The 27,688-nt window shown below is 31.9% G+C and overlaps 2 protein-coding genes across 5 annotated transcripts; one reads left to right on the top strand and one right to left on the bottom strand.

Annotated features, from left to right (window-relative positions):
* Positions 1-338: 338 nt before the first annotated feature.
* Positions 339-11,733, top strand: LOC112716045 (endoribonuclease Dicer homolog 3a). Its single transcript, XM_025767885.3, has 25 exons — positions 339-816; positions 1,065-1,245; positions 1,354-1,467; positions 1,812-1,946; positions 2,061-2,130; positions 2,215-2,279; positions 2,394-2,525; positions 2,623-2,775; positions 3,031-3,160; positions 3,453-3,558; positions 3,674-3,866; positions 3,985-4,145; positions 4,350-4,568; positions 4,683-4,954; positions 6,239-6,510; positions 6,623-7,155; positions 7,267-7,361; positions 7,785-8,011; positions 8,122-8,331; positions 8,844-9,320; positions 9,472-9,744; positions 10,056-10,382; positions 10,493-10,736; positions 10,835-10,946; positions 11,136-11,733. The coding sequence occupies exons 1-25, from the start codon at positions 686-688 to the stop codon at positions 11,341-11,343; spliced, it is 5,040 nt and encodes a 1,679-aa protein (XP_025623670.1). The 5' UTR covers positions 339-685; the 3' UTR covers positions 11,344-11,733.
* On the bottom strand, positions 11,650-17,025 carry LOC112716047 (uncharacterized). 4 transcript variants are annotated; one of them, XM_025767886.2, is made up of 11 exons: positions 16,749-17,025; positions 15,720-15,911; positions 15,033-15,124; positions 14,571-14,673; positions 14,118-14,377; positions 13,811-13,942; positions 13,480-13,602; positions 12,957-13,085; positions 12,481-12,701; positions 12,223-12,376; positions 11,650-12,094 (listed from the first exon to the last, which is right to left on the bottom strand). In XM_025767886.2, exons 2-11 carry the CDS (start codon positions 15,898-15,900, stop codon positions 11,876-11,878), a joined length of 1,614 nt encoding a protein of 537 aa, XP_025623671.1. In that variant the 5' UTR covers positions 15,901-15,911; positions 16,749-17,025; the 3' UTR covers positions 11,650-11,875. The 4 variants fall into 4 exon arrangements, with proteins under 4 accessions (XP_025623671.1, XP_029145556.1, XP_025623672.1 ...); XM_029289723.2 differs by having other exon boundaries at positions 15,720-16,019; positions 16,749-16,971; XM_025767887.3 differs by having other exon boundaries at positions 15,720-15,826; positions 16,749-16,916.
* Positions 17,026-27,688: the final 10,663 nt, after the last annotated feature.

Here is a 27,688-nt window from a genome sequence, read left to right as displayed (position 1 = left end):
TATTATAAATGATCAAATTATTTTAAAAAGTAAAATAAAAGATTTAGAGATCAAATTTTGTTACCTTTTAAATATTTATTTAAATATTATCACAAAAATTTGAATCAAATGAACAACCTGTTTGTTAATTTTAAAATTTTTTATCACTTATAAAAAATATAATATTTATTAATTATTTTTATTATTTTTTAAATCATTCAAAAATTATTTTATTGATAATATGTTTCAAAAACTTTGTTGGGGTGCTGAATCTTTGGCACCAAATTAGAAGTTAATTCTTTTAAACGAAATAGTTCACACTTCACTCACAAATCCATCGTATATCACGTGTTTTAGATGACAAGGACAATAGTTTGTTGTTCATGTTTTTTCTGCTTCAACAACAGAAACACTTGAAAACAACTTTGACCTCTTTCAGTTCTGTTTCACTCTCTCATTCTTCTCTTATTTTATTTTAACTTTTAATTATTTCTATAAAGAATTGATTGACACGTGGTCAAGGGAAGGCGTTCACTTCAGTTCAGTTTCTTCACACTCCTAAGCTCACTGCTCTTTTTTCAGTTTGGGGTGATCGCGTCGACAATGTTGCTTCTTCCCATTACCCCATTATTGTTGTACTTATAAAGTTCCAATCTTTTCTTGTTTTCACTGCCAAATTTTCTTCCTTTTTCATTTTCTCTTCAACATGGATTCATCAAACCAGAACCAACCTTGTCCCAACCGAACCTTTAATCACTTATACACAAAACCTTGTGCTGAGGAATCAGAATCAGGTTCACTCCCTTTCGAGACACCCCAGACCATGGACCCTAGAGGGTACCTCCTTTTCTTCTCTCTTTCTTGGGCTTAATTTTTTTCTTCTGTTTAATTAAATAGTTAATTTCATTCCTGTTTGTTTCGCCCTTCTTTTTTATTCTGGTGTTTCATGTGGGGGTAATGCCGCAGAATGATCATAATTCATTAAAGTTTGAGTCTTTGTTGTTTCTTGCAATTTCTTTATTTTGATGATGGTAATGTAACCTTGCCTATATTTGTATTATTGTGGTTAATTGTTTTCCGTACAGGTATCAATTAGAAGTATTTGAAGTTGCAAAGAAGAGGAATACAATAGCAGTATTGGATACAGGTGCTGGTAAGACATTAATAGCTGTGTTGCTTATGAAGAACATTGGTCAAGCTATCAGGTCCAGTGGCTCCAAAAAGTTGATTATTTTCTTAGCTCCAACCGTTCATCTTGTCAACCAGGCTTGTTCCCCGAGATTTTTCTCCCCTTTTATGGTTTTTCTTTTTTTCTCTCTTGGTTTGACTACAGTCGCAGGTTAAATTTATTTGCTGTTTTGTTTCCCCTTGCAGCAATATAAGAATATAAGAGATCTTACAGATTTTCAAGTTCAGGAGTATTATGGGGCAAAAGGAGTGGACGCATGGGATTTAAGTATCTGGGAGAAGGAAATTAGTGAAAATGAGGTATGCTTTTATGACATTCTCCTAATAATGCTACTTATGTTTGTCTTCCTTCAATCATGGTTGATTTCATTTTCATTAATTATTATGGTCTTTTTGGCTTTTGATGGCCTTATTGGCAAAGATTAGTTATTTTTATATGAATTATCTGTATATGCTACTATAATTACTTAAAGAGTCTATGAATTTTTATATCAATGTGAATCTTTGAATGGCTTTTGGTGTGATCTCAAATCTCAGTGACATGTTTTACAAACAATTGGTTTGGTTAATTATGCTGATAAACTCATGAATATTCTTGGCCTAGCTCTATGGTTATTATAACCGTGATATTTGATGTCTAATAGGTACTGGTTATGACACCCCAGCTTCTTTTGGACGCTCTAAGAAAGGCTTTCTTGAAGATGGAATCAATATGCTTGATGATTATTGATGAGTGTCATCGAGCAACTGGTAACCATCCCTATGCAAAAGTAATGAAGGTGAGTTGTATTTCCTTCATCATACACTTTTTTCTCTTTTTGGCCATTTTTTGTTGCTCTTTATTAGGTAATCAGAATATATTTACATATGATTTTATTGCCTGTGCTATGAAGGAATTCTATCACAAGGCTGATGAAAAGCCTAAAATTTTTGGAATGACAGCATCACCAGTAGGTAAAAAAGGTAACTTTTTTGTGTCCCTAACTATCCAGGTATACTGTTAGTAATTTCTTGATGTTGACTCATTATGTATTACGTATTTGTTAGGTGTTTCCTCTTCTGTGGATTGTGAGGGTCAGATATCAGAACTGGAAAGTATCTTGGATTCTCGGGTATTAGTGATTTCTAGATTTTGACTCAATAATTTTTTTCCATGAGTGCACATGACTAAATATCTTTTCAACAAAAAAGGAAGTTTCATAGATTTTCATTTTTTATTTCTTTAGAGATATACTGTAGAAGATAGGACCGAGATGGAGGTATATATACCTTCTGCAAAAGAAAGTTGTAGATATTATGACCAGGCACAATTCCCTGATTTGAATTTGAAGCCAAAGATTGAAGACTTGTGGTCCAAGGTAATTTTGGTTCATGTTACATGTATATGACTATGTTCCCCCTCAATTAATCTTCCTACATTAATGGATACTGACAGAAGTTATTCTCTTTGGACAGTCTGGTGCATTGTTATTGGAATTACAAAGCTCAACTGACGGTACCTCTAAGGATGTGGAGAATAAATTAAATACGCTGCATAAGCGGATGTCCAATGAACTTGCAAGAGTCTTGTATTGCCTTGAAGATCTCGGCCTCCTATGTGCTTATGAGGTGCTTATCAAACACTCTGAAATCGTGTAAACTGTAAAGAAAGATTATGCCATAAAGGAAAAGAAAAAATGGAACAATGTTCTCTTTCTTTTTTCTAACATTTTGTAAATTTAGTAAGAGTCCTGTAATTTATGGTCCTAATCTGTTTAATGACTGATTCTCCGTAGCATATGGGAAATGTACACATTTATGTACATTCATCAATCATTTTCATTGTTTCTTATATTTACTAATAAATCGTTAATATTTATGCAGGCTGTTAAAATATGGCATGAAAATTTCTCCAAAGTCGAAGGAGAGTGTGAAGTTTACCAAAAAGGTTTTAGTCAGTGCAAAGCATTCATTGACGTAGTCATGCAAATAATTGAAGAATCCCTCCATCTTGGTATGCATTTTGATATAATTCATTTGTTTATGACAAACTCACTTTTATACTAATATAGTAATTGTATTGACATTGTTATACTAATAAGATTTTATATACTAATATACATTTTTCTGTTTTAGAATAAATAAATCCTCTAAAGAGCTCATTAGTTTCTCGTCCAGTCATTCTCTATGAAAAATGATATGTTACGTTTTGGACAGCATTCAAATAAATGATACCATGCAATATTTCTTTGTGCATTGCCATATGTATGGTCTCTGCATCTAATCTTTAACTATTGTTGCTTCAGATGATAACAAGATTCCAGTGCTTGATTTTGATTTTTCAAAGGCAGTAGACCTGGGATACTTATCTCCCAAATTACTTGAACTTATTAAACTCTTCCAGTCATTTGGGTATGGAACAATGGATCCATTTTACTTGTCATATAATTAGTTTTCTTTTGCATTTAAGTTGTATCATGAATCTATCATAAAAGTGTTGATAATCTATCATGCTTTATGTTTGCAGACATTCATGTGAGGTATTGTGCCTTGTTTTTGTCGAAAGAATCATCACAGCAAAGGTGATTGAAAGATTTATAAAGAAAGTTCCACAGATATCTCATTTTACAGTTTCCTATTTAACCGGAAACAATACGTCAGCTGGTTCACTGACTGCTAAGAAGCAGAAGGAAACATTGGATTCTTTTCGTTCTGGAAAGGTACTTGTTCACTGCATCATATTAATCAAGTTGTAGCAAAGCCTCCTCTATTTTCAGTAAAATTCTCATAAATGTTGGTTTTGAAAGTTCATAATAGGTTATTAATCATTTTGTTTAGGTCAATATATTATTTACAACTGAGGTCATTGAGGAAGGAATTCATGTGCCAAAGTGCTCATGTGTGATACGTTTTGACCTACCGAACACATGTCGCAGTTATGTCCAGTCTCGGGGAAGATCTAGGCAGGATGACTCCCAATTTATTGTGATGTTGGAGAGGTGTGTATTCCAGTTTTTTCGGCTCTCCATGTGACCATACATAAAAGTTATTTTGTTTCGGGAATTTCCTTTTTTCCCTTGAACATACTTTTAGTGCATCCTCCTTAGCAATTTCCGTTTAAATCGTTAATAATCCTTTTGTAATTTGAGGATCTCTAGTCTTCCATACCTTTTGTAACATCTTTCTCTCTTTTTGGTGTACAGGGGAAACGTGGATCAAAGAAATAAACTGTTTCACATCATCAGGAGTGAGCGATCCGTGACTGAAGCGGCTATATATAAAGAACATCATGCTTCTAATTTAAGGGTGATTACGGAAGTGAAATCAAATATATATTATGTTGAGTCTACTGGAGCATCAGTCAACTTGGACTCAAGTGTTAGTCTTTTAAATCGATATTGTGAAAAGCTCCCATGTGATGAGTATGGACCTATCCTATTCTGTGTTCTGTTTTTTGATTTCTCGAAGCATAGTATCAAAAAAAAAAAAAGAGAGAGAGAAAACTTATGAATACAATTTGAATTTTATTCTCTTAGGTACCCCCGTGCAAAGCCCAATTTTGAATTCCTGCCTTTTGAAGGGGCATACAGGTGTAAATTAACATTACCACCTAATGCAGCTTTCCAAACAATAGTCGGTCCCTTGGGTAAAGATGTCCGTTTGGCAAGGAATCTCGTCTGTTTAGAAGCTTGTAAGAAGCTGCATCAGATGCATGCCTTAAATGATCATCTTGTCCCTTTCACTGAAAAGCCTCCAAAAGCTGAACATAGCGTGCAAAACAAAGAATCTGGTACAGGATCAGGCGCAGGTATAAATTCTCTGCTAAATAATTTACGACCTTTTAGGGTAATTCTGCTGGAATATATTTCTAATTTCAATTTGCAATTATAGTTAACATATAAACTTATAAATATCCTTTGCAAGTATGTATTTGGTAAAAAAAAAGGAAAATATTATATCATTGTCGCCTGTATACATGTTTTGGATATCCTTTACAGGATTTAACGATGTAGTGATGCAAAGAGAGACCTTTATGAAGCATCTTCCAATGGTGGCATGGAAGTAGTAGATACTGCAATAAATATATTATTTATGAAATTGTCATGATATAGTTTTTTACTGGGAACAATGCAGTGACACCTCTGAACCACAATCCTTTTTGAAGTAATCACCATCAACTTTCAGATCTGATGGTCAAAGTGTTGTGTTTTGCAATCTATATGCAGACCCTACATTTACAATTTAGTATGCGTTTGGATTAACTGGGAATAAAAAAAAATTATTTAGTTTCAAAAAATCAGTTCTGTGCTTAGAAATGTGTGTTGAAAAGGACTATAAGATTTTATATTTTATTTTGAATGTATAAAATAAGACTTTTGTCCGTGAATTACGAGAGTATGAGATGATGTACTGTATTATTTGTTGAAGTGGGAGAAAGCTCAAGTAATTTTATGGTTAACTTTTGAACCTATGAATTTACCAAGAAATAGCTCAAAATTGTAGCGTTTAGAAAGATGCTATTTTTACCCTGTAGAAATTCAACATCGCTTTTTTATACCAAAAAGTTTTCTGCAATTGAAAGCTGCATTTATGGAGAAAGTTATCCAAATTAATTAGGCGTTCCATTATCGGACACCTAAAAGTTGTTCATCATGTGACATGTACTTATTTTTTGATGTATGTGATAATGTATCATTTCTCCGTACTTTACATTTTTGAAGAAGATATTTCAAATATTGTGGATAAATGAGATACTAACTGTATTCGACACATGATGAATGTTTCCTGTTTGATTTGGTAAACTAAAATGCAAACATGTCAAAGTTTTACAATGAGGTGTTAGTTGTTGCATTTATTAAAGCATACATATATTTTTGCAAAAATACTACAAACACAAAAACTCAGTCATCATCATGTATTGTGTATATTTATGTCTTCTTGTTTCACATGTTTTCATCTGAATTTCATATTCCAACACTGAGTTTTGGTATATATTTTTGTACTGGGACATGCAAATTTTTGTTTTACATCCAAACTATTTAACTGCTTAACCTGCCTTATTTTAATCCTGCTTTGCTTTTTGCATTTGCAGGAACCACAAGAAGAAAAGAATTACATGGCACAGCCAGCATTCGAGCTTTATGTGGTACAATTGAAGACAAACTAGTCGGAGCCAAATTTTATGCCTATAGATTTGATTTCAAATGCAGCATTGTCAGTGAAATCTTCTCAGGATTTGTTCTCCTGATTGAGTCAAAGTTTGACGATGATGTTGGAAATATTGAATTAGATCTTTATTTGATCAAAAAAACCGTAAAGGCTTCCTTATCTTTCTGTGGACAAGTTTATTTGAATGCTGAACAGGTCTGGAAATAATGTCTTATCCATTGTAGATTTTAGAATAGATCACTGATAATAGTTTATTCTGAAGGTTTAACATGATGATTTCATTGCTTTGTTGTCTGTTATCTACCAGATGATGTATGCAAAATGCTTCCATGAGGTTTTTTTCAATGGTTTGTTTGGGAGATTGGTTCATAAGTCCAAATCAGTAAAAGGAGAGAGGGAATTCTTGCTTCAGAAAGACACAAAATCACTGTGGAGTCCACACTTCTATTTGCTTCTACCACTACAAAAAGGGGATGATGAATCTAAAGGATCTTTGGAAATAAATTGGTCTGGAATAAGTTCTTGTGTTCCTGCAGTTGAATTTTTAAGGAACAAGTTTTCAGTGGTTGCTGGAGATTATGATGGGGGCAGTAAAATTGCGTCACCTTGTGATGCTAATTCATCAAAGGTGGCCTGTGAAGGCACAGATAAAATTCACTTTGCCAATTGTGTAGTTGATGCTAACAGTATAAAGAATCGGGTAGTTTTGGCTATTCACACTGGAAGAATATATTGTATTCTTGAAGCAGATAACAAGCTATGCGCTGAAAGTCCGTTTGATGGAAACGATGAGAAGTCTCCAGAGAACCACATGACCTTCGCAGAATACTTCAAGAAAAGGTGCCTGATTTGCTTTACCGTACACCCCATATTTTCTCTTTCGCTTGCTTTTATTGCGTTGCCATTCATAGATTATTCATGTAGTTACCTAAACATCTTGATCATGGTCAGCTATGGGATTGCTATGAAACATCCAGGACAACCTTTATTACGTTTGAAGCAAAGTCATAATGCACACAATGTTCTTTTGAATTTCTATGAGGAAGGTCGGTTAATTCTATTCGAAGTTTATCTTGTGGCACTTTGCTTGTGAGAAATCTTCATTAAAAATTACATTATATACCAGCATTGCACATTTTTACCCTGACAATTCAAATGAGCTCTCATCCATGAAATTTTGAACTCCATATAAACCACAAGGGGGGAAAGCTTAGGTTCTTTTTAATCATATTAATGCTAAATTTCAAAACTTTTTGAGGTAAATTGCAAAATCATGAAATTTTTTATTAGAGTAAATTCAAATGTGGCACTTGTGGTTTTGTATACAACAGTAATAAACAGAAAAAGGTCCTAAACCGCAAATCTTCATATATTTATAATGTTGTACCAAATTAAAAATGTGCTAGCAATGCAAGTGCGCTATGTTTAAATTTCTGAATTCTGATTATAATATATTCTGAGTTCCACAGATGAGAAGGATAAGTCATCGCAAATTGGCCCAGCAAACACCAAAATGCCTGCGCATGTTCACATTCCACCTGAGCTTTTATTTATTCTTGATGTTAAAAGACATGTTTTAAAGTCAATGTACTTGCTACCATCATTGATGCATCGTCTTGAATCTCTCACGTTGTCCAGTCAGCTTAGACGAGAGATAGATGGTCAGAGTAGCAATTTCAGCATATCTAGCTCTCTGGTTTGTCCAACATGATTGGATTATGAGGATAAGATACTGAGTTTACTTTCTTCTTTTTCATTATGATAATCATATGCCTTTTTCTTTTCTTTCCTTTTTTCCAATGATAGATTCTAGAAGCACTGACAACCTTAAGATGCTGTGAAAATTTTTCAATGGAACGTCTTGAGTTGCTGGGAGATTCTGTTCTTAAGTTTGTAGTGAGCTGTCATCTCTTTCTTAAATATCCTAAGGAACATGAAGGGAAATTATCTGATAGACGGAAGTGGGCTGTTTGTAATTCAACTCTGCATAAACTGGGAATAAATCGCAAATTACAGGTACTAAGATTTTTACTAAGATTTTTATTACTTTGAATCTTTGATAATGTCGATGGAGTAGTGTATTTGAAAGCTTAAGCTGTTTGGTACAAGTTAAGGATAATTTTGTACTTCACTTGATCATGATAAGCCTCAAAGAGACTTCAGGCGTGGACATTCTCTACCAGGGTCAGTATTTAACTCTCAGTTTCCTTTGTTTGAAAACCACACTTTCGAAAGGGGGAAGTAAGAAATGGTGGAATACTTTATACAAGTAATTAACTCTTCAGATCCTAATCCTATGACATAAAATTGAAAACAGGCACTGCGATCTTTTTTTTTTTTTGTTATTTTTTCTCTCATGATTAATTTATTATGTAGAAATTTCTTTTATTATACGGTTAGTTTAATAATTGTGTGTCTTACATTCTGGGGATTTTTTATCCCAAAGTAATCTTGTTATGAGGCTTTCAGTAAGTGGCCAAGCAATCAATTGAGTTAATTTCATATTATTGTGCTGTTTTCTTGAGTAGGGCTATATCCAAGATTCTGCATTTGAACCACGCCGTTGGGTTGCTCCAGGACAGCGTTCTATACATGTTGTTTCTTGTGAATGTGGGGTGGAAACCCCAGAAGTTCCTGTGGATGGAAAATTCCAGACTGAAGATCCAAAAGTTGTGGTCGGAAAGCTCTGTGACCAGGGTCACCGCTGGATGTGTTCAAAGACAATTTCTGATTGTGTTGAAGCTCTTATAGGAGCATACTATGTAGTTGGCGGATTGATTGCTGCACTACATGTCATGAAGTGGCTTGGCATTGATTCTGAGCTAGAACTGTCCTTGGTTGAGGAAGCCATTGCTGCTGCATCTCTCCATACATATGCACCAAAACAAGACGAGATTGCAACCCTTGAAATGAAAATTGGGTATAAATTTTCTGTTAAGGGACTCTTACTGGAGGCAATGACACATTTATCTGAGGCTGAACTTGGGATTGGTTGCTGCTATGAGGTAATGTGAAGTTTCGTGAATTCCATTCATAAATAACTCGCATAGATTAGTTATTTATTTACCATCTAATATGCAAGGTCATTTATGGTGTTATACACATTAGATATTATCTATTCGTTTTCTCAATTCCCACTACTTGACTTTCTGGCAGAGGCTTGAATTTCTCGGCGATTCTGTATTGGATCTTCTTATTACATGGCATCTTTATCAGAGCCATAAAGATATTGATCCAGGAGAGCTTACTGACTTGCGTTCTGCTTCTGTCAATAATGACAATTTTGCTCAAGTTGCCGTTAGACGAAACCTTTACCCACACCTTCTGCTCAGCTCTGGAGATTTGGTGAGCCAGATATCAGAATATGTTAAGGTCATTTCTGAATCAGAGAGCAGTACCAGATCACTCCCAGGCGTTAAAGCCCCCAAGGTTGGTTCCTAGAGTGATCATTCTATGTTTCAAACTCAAGATATGGTTGCAAACTTGCAATTGATTTCACATGGCTTTTTTTTTTAATGATTTGACATATTACTCTGACTAAGAATAGGTAAAATGTGTGTAGTATACGCAAAAATAATCAAATACTTAAAAGTAGACTTAAAATTTACTCAAATTCAAGTATCTTTTGGTGGATTTATACATGCACTTGAATCAAAGGCATTACAAACCAAATCAATTTTAATATTTTCCTGTTAGTTTTGTTAGAGATGATTTTAATGATCATTTTCTACGCATGATAGGCACTTGGAGATCTAGTGGAAAGTATTGCTGGGGCTATACTAGTTGATACCAAGCTCAATCTTGATGAAGTGTGGAGAATTTTCAATCCTCTGTTGTCTCCCATTGTTACCCCTGATAAACTTGAATTGCCTCCGTTGCGTGAACTAACTGAATTATGTGACTCTCTTGGATATTTTATCAAAGAAAATTGTAAAAGGAAGGGAACTACTGTGCATGCTGAACTTAGTGTACAACTGGAAAATGCACTTTTAGTTCGGAAGGGAAACGGAATGAATAAAAAAATAGCAAAAGGAGAAGCTGCATTTCACTTGTTGAAAGATCTCAAGGTCTGTTCTTTTGTCTGAATATATTCTGAGATATGATATGTTCTTAATTTCTAATATATATTATACAGCCTCTTGTGGTCATCTTTCTTTCTTTATCTGTGATTGTACAGAAGAAGGGAATTTCTCATGGCAGTAGCATGCCAAAGAGAAAAAGAGAAAATCCTGACTATCTATGCGATTCGTCTAATCCAGAAACCGATATTGGTATTTGCACTGCTCTAACAGATGGACATTCGTCAAAGGCAGTATCGAATAAGAGGGCGAAAGTGGATGAAACTAACACAGCAGAAATTGCATCTGCTGTTTCTTTGCCCCACAAAGACTCATCTCCTGAGGACTCTGATTCCATTCCAGGTTTGTGTCATTGTTTTTCATTTTTCATTTTTGTGCTTTTATCAGAATATAGACTGATGCTTAGATTTCTCACTTCATTGCTGATTCATCTTCTACAGTTATTGCATCTATTAATATGAAGAAAGGAGGACCCCGAACCACACTATATGAACTGTGCAAGAGATTACAGTGGCCATTGCCAGAATTTGATTCAATAGAGTATAAAGATAGGTGAATCCACAAATTAATTTCTACTTCATCACACATTCCTCATACTTTTTCTAATCATTTTTAGCATTCATATATGCATATTTTCTTGGTCCAAGTAATGACATGGACTGTGAAAAGAAAGGAAAAAAAATAAAAGAAAGTTCTGCTCCAGTATACGGCATTACTTCTTACCAGTGTCTTTTTGTACAGATCCCTGTTTGAATCCAGCGAAGGCCTGGAAGGAACAAAGGGATTCAACTGCTTTGTGTCAAAAATAACCTTGTGCATACCGAATGATGGTAATATAGAATGCAAGGGAGAAGCTAGAGCTGATAAGAAGAGTTCATATGACTCTGCTGCAGTTGAAATACTTCATGAGCTACAAAGACTGGGGAAGCTTAAGATTGGTGATGCTTAGTCTCTGCCTCTTGTATAAGATAATAGTAGTACCACGACTTTGTGGCCACAACACATAAGACACTATTATTTTGTGCCATTGATTTGACAAACTCTCTCAAATCAGTGATACAAGACCATGGTTTTTTTATGTATTGTGGGTGTAAAATTGTGGCACTAGTATTACCAATTTGGGGTGGAGAAGGACGAGTCCTCAGAAACAAAAAATGTCTCTTGAAGAAGTCCTCCCTTTGAGAGAACTGGGACATAATGAGTAAAAAATCAATAAATAAGAAGAGTAGAAAACTCAACACAGGAACACAGGAAGTGGGGTTATAATTTTTGTTGTATAACTTAACAATTTGATGTGAATTCAATTTATCACTTGAGTACGAAACAGTTATTATTCCTACACCTGAACTTACACTTGTTCCCGTATACATCTTAACAACATTCAAATAATTTGGCAACGCTTAAAATTCTTAAATGCCATCAAGACTAATTATACATGAAAAAAAAAAAAAAACTTTGCATGCTAACTTGGTTCATATACCTTAAGCCCTAAGTAATAGCTCATACACATTGGAGTTGTTGTCCCCAGTTACACGCTTCAACATTTCAAAACTAGTGCGACTTCCCAAAAATTCAATGCGTTTGAACAACACAAAGCCACGCTCTGCAGTTTCTTTACTGCGGTACACTGATCTAAGCCTATCAGCATGTCTTGAATCGGTATGAATTGCAGCTTCTATTTCTTGGTTTGACATATTCTCCTAACATAAAAGTAGAATTTAGACAATCATTGTGGAGTGACTCGGTGCAAATATAAACATAGAAACCAAATTGAACCAGAAAGCTAAGAAAACATGCATGCAAAATTTCAAGAGAATAAATATTGCACCTGATAAAATGCATGGATATGATCCAACACCTGAAGACATGTAAAACCATTATGGCTGAAGTATGTTTGTGAAGAAGGACCCATCTCGGCAAATCGGTCGATTGGGAACAGTATGGTGAGAAAATGGTTTTTAAATATCAACTCTGATTTCTCGCTGGAAAAAGGCAGGGAAACTATTAAGATTACAAGAATCCAAATAATTTGTTACATGCACCACAATTAAAATATAAACCTTATGGCATAGAGGGAGCCAACAACCTTTCGGTCAGATGACGAGTGGAGTTTGAAAATGAAGCTTCTGAGTCCTTGCCATCCCCTTTTGCACCAAGAAATATTGAAGTATTATGATTTTCAGTATGATCTTCAACACTGAAAGAATCTGTATAGATGGAAGCAGCTGAAGTTGGCTCGGATATAGACCAGCAGATAGAGTCTAGAAGGTTGTTAGGAGTTATAGGACGAATTGGAGTCTGACAAGTCTGAAAAGAAAAGTCATCGATCCAATGTTTAGTCATATATAGAACACGAAGAATTCTTTTTCACAGCTGTGTCACTTAGGAATCATTTATGCACATGCCTAAAACTCAAATTCTTCCAGTACTGGCTTACAAAATTAATCAGTTGATGCTCTTCAGAAAAAAAAAATATAAAACATCAGCAAACTGGTATTCTTAGAGGCCTTAACAGGTAGGTTCAGGTCAACTGTCATACGAAAGACTTTGCAAGAGACCGACCTGCATTTGCCTACCACGGCGACTTCTTACACCAATTTTTGCAGCATTCACTATTTGTTGCCTCTCGTGGTAACTATATTCACTTTCACTGCCCTGATGAACTTCATTGTCTTTTTGCTTCTTTATTTCCTGATATATCAATGAAAAGCATGTCATGATTCCATGATCAAAGAAGCGAGTGGGCGGGCAAGAGGGGGATGTGTTGTTTAGCTTCTAGGGCTTTAGAACTTCATAATATAATAAGTGAAGCCTTTAGCATCCAGTTACAAGGAAAAAGTGTCAATAATCTAATGAATTAAACCCCACAACAACTTATTTAAGTATTTCATCACCAAATATATCAAGGTTCACGTCTTTGTAGATACAACAAACAGAATGTTATCAATAATAGTACTACATCTTCTGCCAATATGTTGATAATCAGTGTTTACTGTCTAATCACACACGACTAGAGATACATACAAGCACAATAGAAAATGGGATAGTGAATTCAAGGTTTTAAAGGAGTATAATGAGAAATTACCTCCCTTAAAATGCCATTATGAATGTCTTCAAGCATCAACCCAACTTGCTTTGCCAAATCAGCAGACATATGAACAAGCCTTTGTGCATATTTCTCCTTGGCTGTTTTGAGAATCCACAGTGGCTGAGACAAATCATATATCAAAGAACTTCATTGTGATATAAATAATACTTCTAATGTGCAATATAACATTAATGTCTTCCAGAATACGTATTGGCACTTTTAAATAAGCAATGTAGTAGAGCAAGCCTTCAGACACAATTGCATGCCTCCAAAAAGAGTCATTCCCATTTTTCAGATTAATATTAAAACACAATTTAGAAGCACATACTGTGATGAGGTTACTTGAATATCCAAGATATCTTTGTACAAATGTCCCTTCAGTCACTACATGACTAACATTGCAGCCAACAAACCATCGTTCCGCCAGACTAGCACCTTCTCTTGTGGCAGTATCAACAACCTATCAAATGTGCAAAGCATCTAAGTTTATTGGAGATACACTAGCTTAATTGAAACACAGAACTCATGATGACCACCCTATGAATAACAGACTCCATATAATGTGGAAAACATCACATACAACTAGTATGAGCAGAAAATCTCTGGATTTTTACTTTTAGGATACATCATTTTACCTTGTTCCTCAATTCACATGAAATTCCAGGATCAATATAGATGGAGTAACCAGATAAAGTGAAGTCCACACTTCTATTAGATTTTCTACCAGAAGATCTTTGAAATTCTTCAACATTATCAACGTTCTTGGTCTCACGTAGACTTGCTGGAAGACAAGAATTTTCGGCACCGGTATACCCGGGAAGCAGTTTAAAGTCATCCAAGCGTGTGTTATTGTCCACATTACTCTTCACACTGTAATGGGACTCACTCAACCTCACTACAGCAGATAAAATCTATTTCAGTTCATAACAATTACAGCTAAACAGCTCAATTTTGCTATCTAATATTTGATTACTTATCATCATCAAGACAAAAGCATTCATTTTGAGAATACAGTCTTGACCATTTGGTTGCTTTTGTAGATTGACAATTATGGACTATTTAACTGAAAAAGAAATGAGCTCAAGTACCATTTTTCCTGACACTGTCCACGAACCAACCCAGTGTGACAACAAAGAGACCGTTTTTTGCTCCATGCTTCAGCGCATGCTCAAACTTGCGTCCTCCAAAGCTGTACTGATTGTTAAGGATTTAATGGCAGCACCAAACCAGTGTAAATACAAAATGAATGCCAGGGAAAAATTGATGCCATGAAAACAACACGATCAAGAGAAGCCAACTCTATGTATCATGTAATAAGGTCTTTCTGAATTCAGTAGAATCAAATTAGTAGAAGGCTTAATAAAATACAATATAATATTTTCTCCTGAAGCACATGAAAGCTAGAAGAAAAAAAAATGGATTATACAGTTTTCTTTTTCAGTGTGTGACAATACACAAAAATGCCTAATCCTACTGGGTACACTGTGGATGCAAATTGGGGCTATCACCACGTAAGAAAATTAATATGTTTCAGAAAGAGGAAAGGATATCTGAACCACCAAATGGGTACACTGTGGATGCAAATTGGGGCTATACTGGCCACCTAATCTTTCTGTTGCCTCCATGACTTGATTCCTTGCTTCTGCCAAAACACAAAAACAGCAGGGATTACTCCACAACTTGTGACACATTGAGAGAGAGAGAGAGAGAGCCGCGGGGGGTGGGGGGGGGGGTGCATAGGAATCAGGATATTTATCTACTCTCAAATATCAAATGATATACAACTTAAGTTAATCCTTCTGAACAAGTTATATATGAACATTTTTTTCCAACAGAAACGGCTTATATCAGCAGTCTTGATTTGCATATACGCTGTTGGAAGGTTTCCAGATTTACTTGACATCTATTTTACAATTTATATTACAAGAAGCACAATAATCAATCCCCTTTTCTCTCACCCCTTCCTCTCTTTCACAAAACAACAAAAGGGAAAGGGACAGAGAGCCTGTTCAGTGTCAATGAACATATGATTTTTTCCTTTTGTCTCAAGGGAACAGTATCCAGACCTTATTACCAAAACTCAACGAATCAGGCCAGACTCTGACGAGAATATGGATCTCTTAGTTTATTTTAATATTTTTTTCATTAAATGCATGAAATTGAAAAAAAAAAAAAACCCTTAACAAAATTGAAACCAAATTCAATAAACCAAAGATGAAATTGAGGCAAACTCTCACCTTTGGATAGCCCAGTAACGCATATAACAAGACCAGCAAAAGGAGCATTTGATCGAATATGTGGGGAGGACGAAACAGAAGACATTGGCTCCAATGGCTGCAAAGCTCTGAACGAAGATGAAAACAGCCTTGAGCATCCCTTGCCACTCACAACATCAACTCTACCATTACCACTACCCATAATAACAGCTACTGCTAAAATGATCAAGAAGATTTTCACTATGCAGAAATTTCAAAACCAAAGTATATTCCAATTACTGGGCAATTGAGAATCTGGAGAGGCATGTACATACTACATAACTTGAAATTCAGAAAGGAAAAAAATCCCCATTAGCCAATAAGAAAAGAAAAAAGATAATGAAAGAATTGAAAATTAGAGGTGGACTAATTTTAGTGCAAACCCATATCACGTTAAAGTGATCAAACAAGCCCAAAATTGAAAATTTCAACAAGTTAAAGAAAGTTCTGAGTTCTGAGCAACAAAGAGGGAAACAAAAGGAATCTGAGGTTACGGAGTTGGAGACAAAGAAGGAATTTTTAAGAAGGAAATGATGTGTTTGTTGTCTTGTTTTGCAGAGTGCAAGGACAAGAAGAAAAGGGGAATTTTTTTGAATGCGGTGCTCTCTCTCTCTCTCTGACGAAGTGAAAGTAATGTCTCGGTCAGAGTTTTATTTCTTTCTCCTTTTCTTTTTCTTCCTGCGAATGTACGCAAAAGAAAGAGATTTCTTCCATTTTTAAAAATCTCTGCTTTTGTAAAATGCATTTGCATCATGTGAAGAGAGAGAGTGTGTGTGAGTGTGTGGGGCTTTGTTGTAGCAACACAAAAAGCGGGTCAAAGTGGTGCTCAACCAAATTGAAATGGAACAAGGTAACACAATCACAATTAACCCAAAGCAAGGTTTGCTATGAAGAAAAAGGTTTGGAAACTTGAAGCAGAACCCTTTTCTTAAAGTGAGCGCAAAGGTGCTATTGTCATTAGTGTAGTGCACTTTACTGCAGAATGAATATGATAATTGGAAGAAGAGTTACCTTCGTGTGGTGTTGCTCGGGATCATGGTCACCGGAGAGACTCTTATTTGATTTACTGTTTCAGAACAGAAAATTGAGAAGAAGGGTCAAGCTTAATCACAATGATTCTTGTGTCAGACATTTTATCGAACACCTTAGCTACTATGAATAAAAATTGTCTGGTACGCAGCAACTCAGTGTGCACTGTGCACAGAGCGAAGCCCGTATAGAATTTGAGTTGGCCAAATCTTAATTCTTATGCAGTGTGAAATTATTATGGGGGGAATTTAACATTCTACCAAACTCACTGGCATGTTTAAATAATAGTTGGAGCGCCTCCTTGTTTATTTTGACTTTATTAGCGGCTATTGATTTTTTTATGCACTTAAGTGTTTTCTAATTACTTTTCTTTATTTGTATAAATAAAGCCACCTAAGATTATTGTTCTTACAGAACCTTTTCCTTTTTCATAGACAATTTTATCTTTTGTACAAATAGAATTTGTGAACTATGCTTATTATTATCACTGCTGTTAGAATTTCTTTGCGGTAGTTTGAAGGCATTGATTACTGATCACTGAATTGACACAATTTGTAGAAAATGCCAACTTTTTCCCCCTCAAATACAAAGCTATGATGAGTAGGTTACATATAATTTACAATAAAATTTTCTTGCACATATTATTCATATTCTATATTGTCATAAATTATACTAGATAGATAATGAGGGATACAAATAATGTGAGACTACATTTTTATCCACTAAAACAAAAAATATTTTACTCTATTTATTCACCACAATTTTAATCTCTCACCTTCTATCTTTTTTTCTTTTTCTACAACCGCTTCACTCCTCCTTTTCTGTTGTGCCGTCATCAACGCACTTCACTCTCGCTATCATCGTCTAAAGAAGCAATATGTCGTACTGCCGCTGCACCTTCTTCTCTCATGCGTCGCGCCGTCTTTGTGCTCCCTGCAACCGACGTTGCCACTGCACCTTCTTCTTCCTTGCATCACGTCTCCTGCTCTCGACGTCGTCGCTGCACCTTCTTCTCCCATGTGTCGCACCGTCCCTGTTTTTCTGCAAGCAATGCTGCCACTGTGCGCCTTCTTCTTCCCTCCATGACGTCACACCATTGCCAAGCCAGAAACCTTGTTCCGTCGCTGCTCCAATGCTGCACATCTTCCCTTGCTTCCACGCCGCTGCGTTGTGTCTTCGCCATTTCCATCGCGTGTCGCTTTACTTCGTTTACCCAATATGACCCAAATAAACATCCACATTTTAGTGAAAAGAATTATCTATATACATAGTAAAATGAACATGTTGCGAAGTATGTGCATGTAGAATCAAAGAAATCAAGTAAAATACCAATGATATAACCCACTTTAAAATGAAAAGAACTATCCGCATACATGGTAAAATGAACATCCGACTTAGTTGATAACAAACAAGTAACGAAATAGCAGCTGCGAGGCACCGAGGTCGCGATACAGCAGCGACGGTAGTAGCACAGGATTGTGAGAGAGCAATTGCAATAAAAATAAAAAAAATTCAAAATTATGATTAAATCTAATTCATTCAAAATTTGAATTTTAAACATTAAAATTAACTTTTCTTTTTTAACCTATTATTTATATTGTTCAGAAAAAATATTATTCCCCTATACTTTTTCTATTAGCATATAAACTAGTTATGATGTTTACCGGTGTGGTTTTGGTATTGAAAAAAAAAATCATTCGATCTAAATTATATACATAATTTATTGTTGCTTAAATTATATCAGTTTGATTTATTTTAAAATAAAATTTAATTCAATCTAAATTATAGTGTTTTAAATTGAATTGGTTTATGGTGGTAATGATAGAACTTGAGAAGGGACTGAATCAAGTTTATTTTAAAATTAAAGTTGTTTTGTTTTATTTTTGCAGAAATAAATTAGGCAGAAAATTTTTTGCATTTTATTTCTAAAACTAGAACATAACAGAATAGAGAAAAAGATAATAAAACAAGCATGCATCTTAGTTCGATTTTTTGTGTAACAAAATTTATATCCAATCTCCATTACAATCATGGTGGAATTTTCACTGTAATCAAATTAATTACATATATCAATACTAATGAATTACAACTTAATTCATCTAGTATTATCCATTAAACTTTTAATCAAGCCTAGTAATTGCCAAGTGCTGTCTCAACTTAGCAAAGAAGAAGTCAATTGGTTCAATAGCCACCAAATATTATCCCAATTTGACAAGAGAAACTAAACTTAATTCATCACTAACCAAATACACACAAAATTTCTTTGGACTTTTTCAATATATTTTTCTTACCTCTTTTCCCTCATGATTTTTTTATTTTTTCAACTCACCATGATTTGCTATTTTTTCAAATACAAAAAAATTAACATCAAATAGCCATAATAAAAAAAATTTCTAAAATGAAGCTCGAAAAAAGAAAAATAGTTAGACATGTATAAGATAATGCTCTAAATTTTTTTTCACTTTATTTTTCTTGTCTTTAAATATTGTTAAAGAGCCAGTTATATGATAAGAAACTTGCTTTTTTTAATTGGTTCATTGCCTCTTCATTTTTTGTACTAATTTTTGTTGTTCATGCCTTTTTTAGTATGTCTTTTTTTCTTCATTTTGTTCCACTACTTTTGATGTCCGAGGCTCCGAGCTACTGTCCTCCTTAGTATGCATTTCTTTTTCATTGCTCAACTCCCTCTACTGTCCTTAAGATTGCAATTGCAATTCATTTTGCTTCTTTATCCTCCTTGTTGTGTTGTTAGTGTCCTAGTTATTACTCATTTATCATAATGTTGCCAAATATCTTTTTTTTTTTTGCTTTTTCTTTTCTGTCTCTTAACAAAACTCTTCTCTCTTTGTATCTTGGTTTTGAATTTTTATCTTCATATATATTGGGCTTATGTCTTGATTTAGCTGAAGTAACATATATTGGACTAAGAAAAATATATTGAGTCTGCAACACTAATACACACATTAACCACGCTTTAGCTTTCAAACCAATATAATATTTGTTATTATCTTATCGTACTAAAATTAATTCTAACTCAATAATTTATTTAATTTTTAAAAATAAAATTTTAAAATTTTATTATTAAAACATAGAAATAATTTTTGATTGGTGAAATAAATAAATTTATTTATATTCATAAAATATTTACTAAATAATAATAATATACGAATAAAATAAAAATATCTAATAACTTAAATATATTATAAGTTAAAGTTTAAATTTAATAGTAAAATAATAATATTATCTTATATTATACAATTTGGATAAATTTTAAAAAATAGATTTAAAATTCGACTCAATCTATATAATTTGTAAAAAAATTTAATCAAATTTAAATTAATGCAATTTTAGTTCACCAATTTTTAATTTAAATTAAATTAAAACATTAATTTATCTAAATCAATTTGAATTTAAACACTCCATAGTCCATTTATATACCTATAATACAAGTCACAAGACACATCAACGACAAGATATGAGATAAAGAAAGAAAAAATAGAATGAAACTAATTTTGCAAAGCATCAAAACTTACAATATTTTTTATATAATTTTTTAAAGGGTCACATTATGGTACATAGCTAATATATAGATTTTTTTTTTGATATACTAATTTTGAGACACGTGTTTCTGCTAACTTTCTGTAACAATCAAAGCGGTTAACCTATAACTTGTTAAAAGATTAGTTTGGCTGGTCAGTTATATAATAGGATTTTATATTTTGAATTATGTATCATTGTTCTGTGAGTGGGCTGATTTTTTTTGTGAAAAAAATTTTGGTGTTTTTTGAAAAATGGGATTATTTGGTGTAATTACAGATGGATGGATTTTATAGAAGAGAAGTCAACATGTAAGAAACGTGTTACAATATGTGGGGGACATGTTGGACACATGGCAGCATTCTGGTAAATATGTGGAGGGCGTGTTGGACACGTAGTAACATATTGACCAACATGTAGAAACGTGTTAAATGATTTTCACAATATTATAATACACTTTAAATATCAATATTTAACTAAAACATTATCTCTCTTTTCATATTAAAAATAATTTCTGATGTAAGTGCCTCATTACTTTTTTTTTTTTTTGAGCTTTTAGATTTAGGATTCAAATGTTCACTGAAATACCTATTTTACTTCAATTATTGTTAAATAAATTATGAAATCTTAAATAGTCATGGTTTGAAATAATAATAATAATAATAATAATAATAATAATAATAATAATAATAATAATAACAACGTATTTTATAACGTCAAAGATGTAAATAGTGTAATTTGTAAATCGAAAATCAAATCGGTACTATTTATAAATTTTAAGGATATTTTTAGATATAATTTGTTGTTGTTATTAATAGTGATATTAATTATTGTTCACTAAATTTGTGTATTCCCTTTCAAATATACTCGTACATTTTTATTGTTTAATTTGTTTTCTACTTAGTTTGGTTGTTGCTTATTTTTCACATTTTCTTTCAATTAGTTTTAATGCTATATTCTTTAATATTAATGAGAACATTGTTTATATTTTGTTTATATCAAAAAGTCCTTTGTCAAGTCTATTAAGCCTCATTCGATCCTTATACATTTGCAGTTTCATCACATACAAACCACAGTTCACACCTAAAACAGCTTCAGTTCAGCTGCTTTTTTGCAAAAAAAAATAATGTCATGTGTTATTTATCTCATTAAAAAAATAAATTCTGTACGCTATAATTTTTTTTTAATTAAAGCAGCTATCCATTAATATATAGGACAAAATTGTACATTTTTTCAATAGTTGTATGCCATCTTTTCTTTTTCTTAAAAAAAAAACCTGACAATTCAATATATTATTCTTATTCCATCCTGTGAATATCCGAATGAGACTTTGGATGCAAAAGCTGGTGGATAGGATATGTATGTAATTAGAAACCTATAATCAACCTCTGCCATATTTGGTTAACCAGTTTCTTCAAGTGTAGTCAATTTCATAGTTCAACATAAACAAATCAAGCAGGCATCCCGCATCCGTATCATCTTATTAATTCTGTTATTATATATATGCTTTCAAAAAGTTTCACCTTAAAAGTCACCACATATGGTTTCGTGTAGTTACGTATGATCACAATCCTTATTATGCATAAAACTCTCTCTCTATTACAGATGTGTCTTTGTCAACTACTCGAAGCCCTCTTCAACAAACACCACACCACCTTCACCTTGGATAGAGAGTAAATATATAATAACAGGACCACCTTTAAATAATACAACTTTATCATCCACTTATTACTTATTATTTTTTTTCCCACCTTATCCTCCAAATTAATAAATTAATAACTAATTGATTATAAATTTAAATTTTATTAAAAAATTTAATCAATAAATTATTACATATACAAAATAAAATTTAAATTTTTATATTTTTCTTTTAAAATAAAAAAACTCAAACAATAAAATAGAACAAAAAAGAGAAAACAAAAATATAACACTAAAAATAATAATCTCTAGTCATCACCGACATTACCATCAACTATAAGATTCACTACCAATCTACTTATCCTAACTTATAAGTGATCTGTTAATAATAGCCACCATACTTAAACCTTGATTTCTGAAAATTTTATCATTTCTTTCTAGCTAAACTGTCCAAATGGCTACAAAAAAACCAACCAACCACCACTTCATGCTCCATCGGTCTCGCTGACCAATAACACCTAATAACACCTAATTTATACTATCTTTTCTTTGTATTCACCCTAGCAACCAATACAAACCAAGTAAACAACTCAATCTTTGGTGAGACGAATTCTCTCCAAATAGTACTAGTGAAGCTATAACTTGTGATATTCGCCGGAAGTACCTCTACCTGCAACACCTGCACAAATGAGTTAGTAAAATAAACACTTTTTTTAATCAAAATTTCAGACTATTCTGTCTTCTCTCTCAATTATCAGTTTCATTGATTGTAGAGCCGCATGAAGCTGGTTTACCAGTTTCAGCTCCAATTGAAATAACTCTCGTCGCCGTTGAAAATTTTAAATTTACTCTAACCTATCTCAGAATCCACAATTTCCTATATGACAAATTCTTAAAGATTTGAAACCGAAAAGAGTTTTAGAAAAATAACTTTTAGAGCACCACATGGTAACCAACTATCCTCCAAAAAACGGATTATCCTGTTATCCTCTAGTTCCGTAGCTAAATCTCTTATCATCTTCTCTTTCACTTGTGATTTCCTTACAGTTGACAAATATTTTTTTAAGAACTCTCTTTTGTAGGTACAAGCTAATCATAAATTATTTTAAAATGATGAGAATCTTTTTTCAAAAACCTCCAAACAAATAAATAAAATCACTCGACTAACTCAAATTACTTATTTATTGTTTATTATTTGATGTACGTACATACGGTAACTTTACAAAAAATAAAACTAAGATCAGGTAACGTTACTATATATATACTGTTTTTTTTTCTATTTTGTATTATTATCTAAGAGTAAATACTCCATTTGACCTCTGACAATTATTTTAAAAGGACAACAAAACAAAAAAAATACCCAATCTGACCCTTAATCTTTTTTTTTAGGATTGATTAGCTCCTGTGTTAAAAAAATAACATTGACCTTTTTTGACACAAAAACTAATCCATCCAATAAAAATAAATCTCAAAAATCAGGTTAGTATTTTTTTTTATCAAAAGACCTTGTTGTCTTTTGAAATAATTATCAGGAACTGTTTTAAATTTTTTCATTATCTAATCTTTTCAGGTTTAAATTAGATAGCTAAACGTCGTATGATGCTAATAATGTTATTTTATCTTTTTTGTAAAACACGACACAAATTTATCCTATAAATATAATTTTAAAGATATCAATGTGAATATATATAAATCAGAAATTAGTTCGACATCTTTTGAAAATTAAAGGATAACAAATATTATATATAATCTTAATATAAGTCTAACTGTACACATAGTTTAAATTATACTCTAAATAATTAATTTATTGCATTTTTTTATTTTTGTGAAACTATAAAACTTGAAAATACTTACTTAATTCTAGAATATATTTAATATGTGTTTCAAAAATTTGTTTTTATCTAAACTGTAATTATGTATTAAATTGTTTGAATATATGATCATTTCATATATTAAAAATATGTAAAATAGACCTAATCTATAATAATACACGAGAGAATACAATTTGTCTTTAATTTCAAGAAAATACCGAAACCTTTGCCCCACACATATATATTCTTATTAATTAGGTCGAAAAATCACTAATTCTGATTATTGAATATTTGCACGTTAACAAAACTAACTATAAAAAATTTAACTTAATTTTATATCTATAAAAAATGAATTTTTTAGACAAAAATATTTAAATATTAAATTTTTGTTAACTCCATAAGAAAATACATTAAATTTTAAAGAGTAATTACCTAAATCAGTCCCCAAAAATTTTAAAATCGGATATTTTAGTTCCCAAGAAAAATTAATACACAAATCAATTTTCAAAATTTTATTCCAACAGACAAATCAATCTTCAGTTTATTTTCTGGCAAAGTAATTACCCAGATCAGCTCTAAAAAATTTAAAAATAGACATTTCAGTCTCCAAAAAAATTAATGTGCAAATCAATCTCTAACATTTTTTTCTGTTAGACATAACAATCTTCTGTCTAAAAATAAAATAAAATAAAATAATAATAATTATTATTATTAATTATACTTTAATACTGTACTATATTTTTTTATATTTTTATACAAAAATAATAATAAATTTATTTATTAGATTCTTTTATATATATATATATATATATATATATAGTCACTCAATAACAATAACAATAACAATAATAATAATAATAATAATAATAATAATAATAATAATAATAATAATAATAATAATAAAATTATTAGAGATTATTCTATAAGAAATTTAAAGTTAAAATTATTTAATATTTTTGTATTTAATATAATTAAAAGATGTGTTATGTAAAAAAAATGTTTGTATTAAAAAATATGTATTAAAAGAAAATATTTTAATTTAAATTTATATTAAATACATATTTTTTTAGGGAAAAAGATAGATAAGTCCCTGACTTTTTAAGTTTTTGACAAATACATTCCTAACAAAATTTAAATACAAAAAAGTCTTTGGCTTTAACAAACGGAGGACAATTTAGTCCTTCCGTCTATTTGCCTCTCATACACTAAACGGAACTGGCTGACGTGGCTGAAATGGTGTCCAGGTGTCCGTTACGGTGCCACGCTGAAAGGGGAATAATGTTCAAAGGACAAATAAGTCCTTTACGTCATTTTGCAAATAAAGTTTGAAGGACAAATAGGTCCTTGAAAATTTAGTTCATTATACTTCTATTATACTTCTATTATGAGAATTTAGTTTATAAAATTATGCTTGTATTTTGAAATCTAGTTAACTTATTGTATTCTGTAATTTAAATTATTTGTATTAAAATTGTAGAAATTGTGCTTGTTCTGTTTCTACTTTTTTTTCTTAAATTGCATTAGTTTCAGTTTTAGTGCATTTGTGTATTATATTAGAACTAGTATTTTTATCCATAATAACATTACGAGAACTTTTTTTAAAGTATAGTTCACTTTGTTCTAACAATATAAATTATGCATGGCACAAAAGATTTATAAAATCAAACTATTTTTACAAAAAAGTCGTAAGTTGACAAAAGTCTCTGGCTAAGAAGACCAAGATATCTGCAGATAAAAAATTAAATAATAAGATTTGTAGTTATTATTTTTATATGAAAAAGTTTAATTTTTTTTATTAATAATTAATTTTAACATTCGTTATCTAAAATTTAAAATAATTTAATGTGTATATTTTTACATTTAAAATATTTTAATTGTAAAAAAATATCGGATGACATATTTTAATTTGTCAAATTATTAATATAAAATATAATTATATATAGAGTAAAAATAGTAGAGAGAAATAGAAAAATAGAGAGAGGTAGATGAGAGAATTTAGGAAAGGAGTTTATTAATTTTGAAAAAAAAATTCTCAATTTTAATAAGAGTGTCATGTTACACATTTGACTATTAAATTAGATAGTAATATATGATACATGATATAGGTATATTTCAATTAGATAGTAATATATGATACATATAGAAGTATAATGAATTAAATTCTCAAGGACCTATTTGTCCTTCGAACATTATTTGCAAAATGACGTCAAGAACTTATTTGTCCTTCGAACTTTATTCTCCTTCCAGCGTGGCACTGTAACGGATACCTGGACACCATTTCAGCCACGTTAGCCAATTTCGTTTGGTGTATGAGAGGCAAATAGACGGAAAGACTAAATTGTCCTCCGTTTGTTAAAGTCAGAGACTTTTTTGTATTTAAATTTTGTCAGGAATGTCTTTGTCAAAAATTTAAAAAGTCAATGATCTATCTGTCTTTTTTTTTTTAATACAAACATATTTTTTAAAATAGTATATTTTTTTATTATATTAAATACAAAAATATCAAATAGTTTTAATCTTGTAAAATAATCTCTAATAATTTTATTATTATTATTATTATTATTGAGTGACTATATATATATATATATATATATATATATATATATATATATATATATATATAAAAGAATCTAATGAATAAATTTATTATCATTTTTATCCAAAAAATTCAAAAAATATAGTACAATATTATTGTGCAATTAATAATAATAATTATTTTATTTTATTTTATTTTTATATGGAGAACTATTATGTCTAATAGAGAAAAACGTTGGAAATTGATTTGTACATTAGTTTTTCTTAGGGACTAAAATGTCTGTTTTTAAAATCTTTGGGGACTGATCTGGGTAATTACTCTGCCAGAAAATGAATTGGGGACTGATTTATCTGCCGGAATAAAATCTTGGGGATTGATCTGTGTATTAATTTTTCTTGAGACTAAAATGTCTAATTCTAAAATCCTTGAAGACTGATTTGGGTAATTACTCAATTTTAAAATTATCCCTCTGTCATCATTTTCAACATATTCAAATCCTAACCTACGCTCAAACCTCTAAATGACAATGTTCAAAAACCAATACATACAATACTGACGTTACGACATGGAGCTCCGTTAGGAGGCTCTTCCTAATTGAATACGCAACGGAGGCAGTAAAGCAAGGTTTCGCCGCAATTGGCTTCCGATCCAAAATGCACGTCGTTTTGGCATGCATCAACAAGGCCAACTCTTAGCTCTCTTCTAAAATCTTCAAAGTCAATGACCAAATCGGCCTCGCTATCGCCGAACTCACCACTGACGATCGTCTGCTATCTCTGTACATACGCAAAGAGTACATCAACTATTTGTATATCTACGAATCTCTTTTTATTGGACAACTACTCGTCGTTCATCTCGCCGACAAAGCTTAGGTATCAAAGTTTAGAGTTTTTATTTTTCTCGTTACTAATTCGTTTCTTGGATTGTGTAATTGTTTTGCTAGGATTTATTTTATGTTTTGAAATGTTTGGATATTTATATACAATTTTGGTGTTTTTTTTCTTAAATTAATTTGAATTGTCAAATTTAACAGTGTTATAACTGTTGATTATGTTAATTGTGGTGGAATTGATTGGTTTTTAGGTTTGTGGTGTTATTTGTAACTGTGAGTAGTGATGAAGTACGAAAGTGAAAGAGAAGATAAGAGTATGGGATAAATGGTCAAATTAGTCATTGAAAGATTACGCGATCTTCATTTCGTTTCTTGAAGATTTTTTAATCAAATTTATCCCTGAAAGATTTTAAGTTAGTCACGTTAGTCCATCCGTCACTTCTCTTGTTATCAGTGTTAACGGAAGCTAACATGGCACGTTAAGATACACATTGACTTTAATACAATGTCGTATACATTTCTTAGTTCAATTAGTCAAATGACAGTATGACACTCTCATTTTCAGTCT

The sequence above is a fragment of the Arachis hypogaea genome, chromosome 10, assembly GCF_003086295.3.
Source record: "Arachis hypogaea cultivar Tifrunner chromosome 10, arahy.Tifrunner.gnm2.J5K5, whole genome shotgun sequence".
NCBI lineage: Eukaryota > Viridiplantae > Streptophyta > Magnoliopsida > Fabales > Fabaceae > Arachis > Arachis hypogaea.
This window is presented reverse-complemented; position numbering and strand designations above follow the sequence as displayed.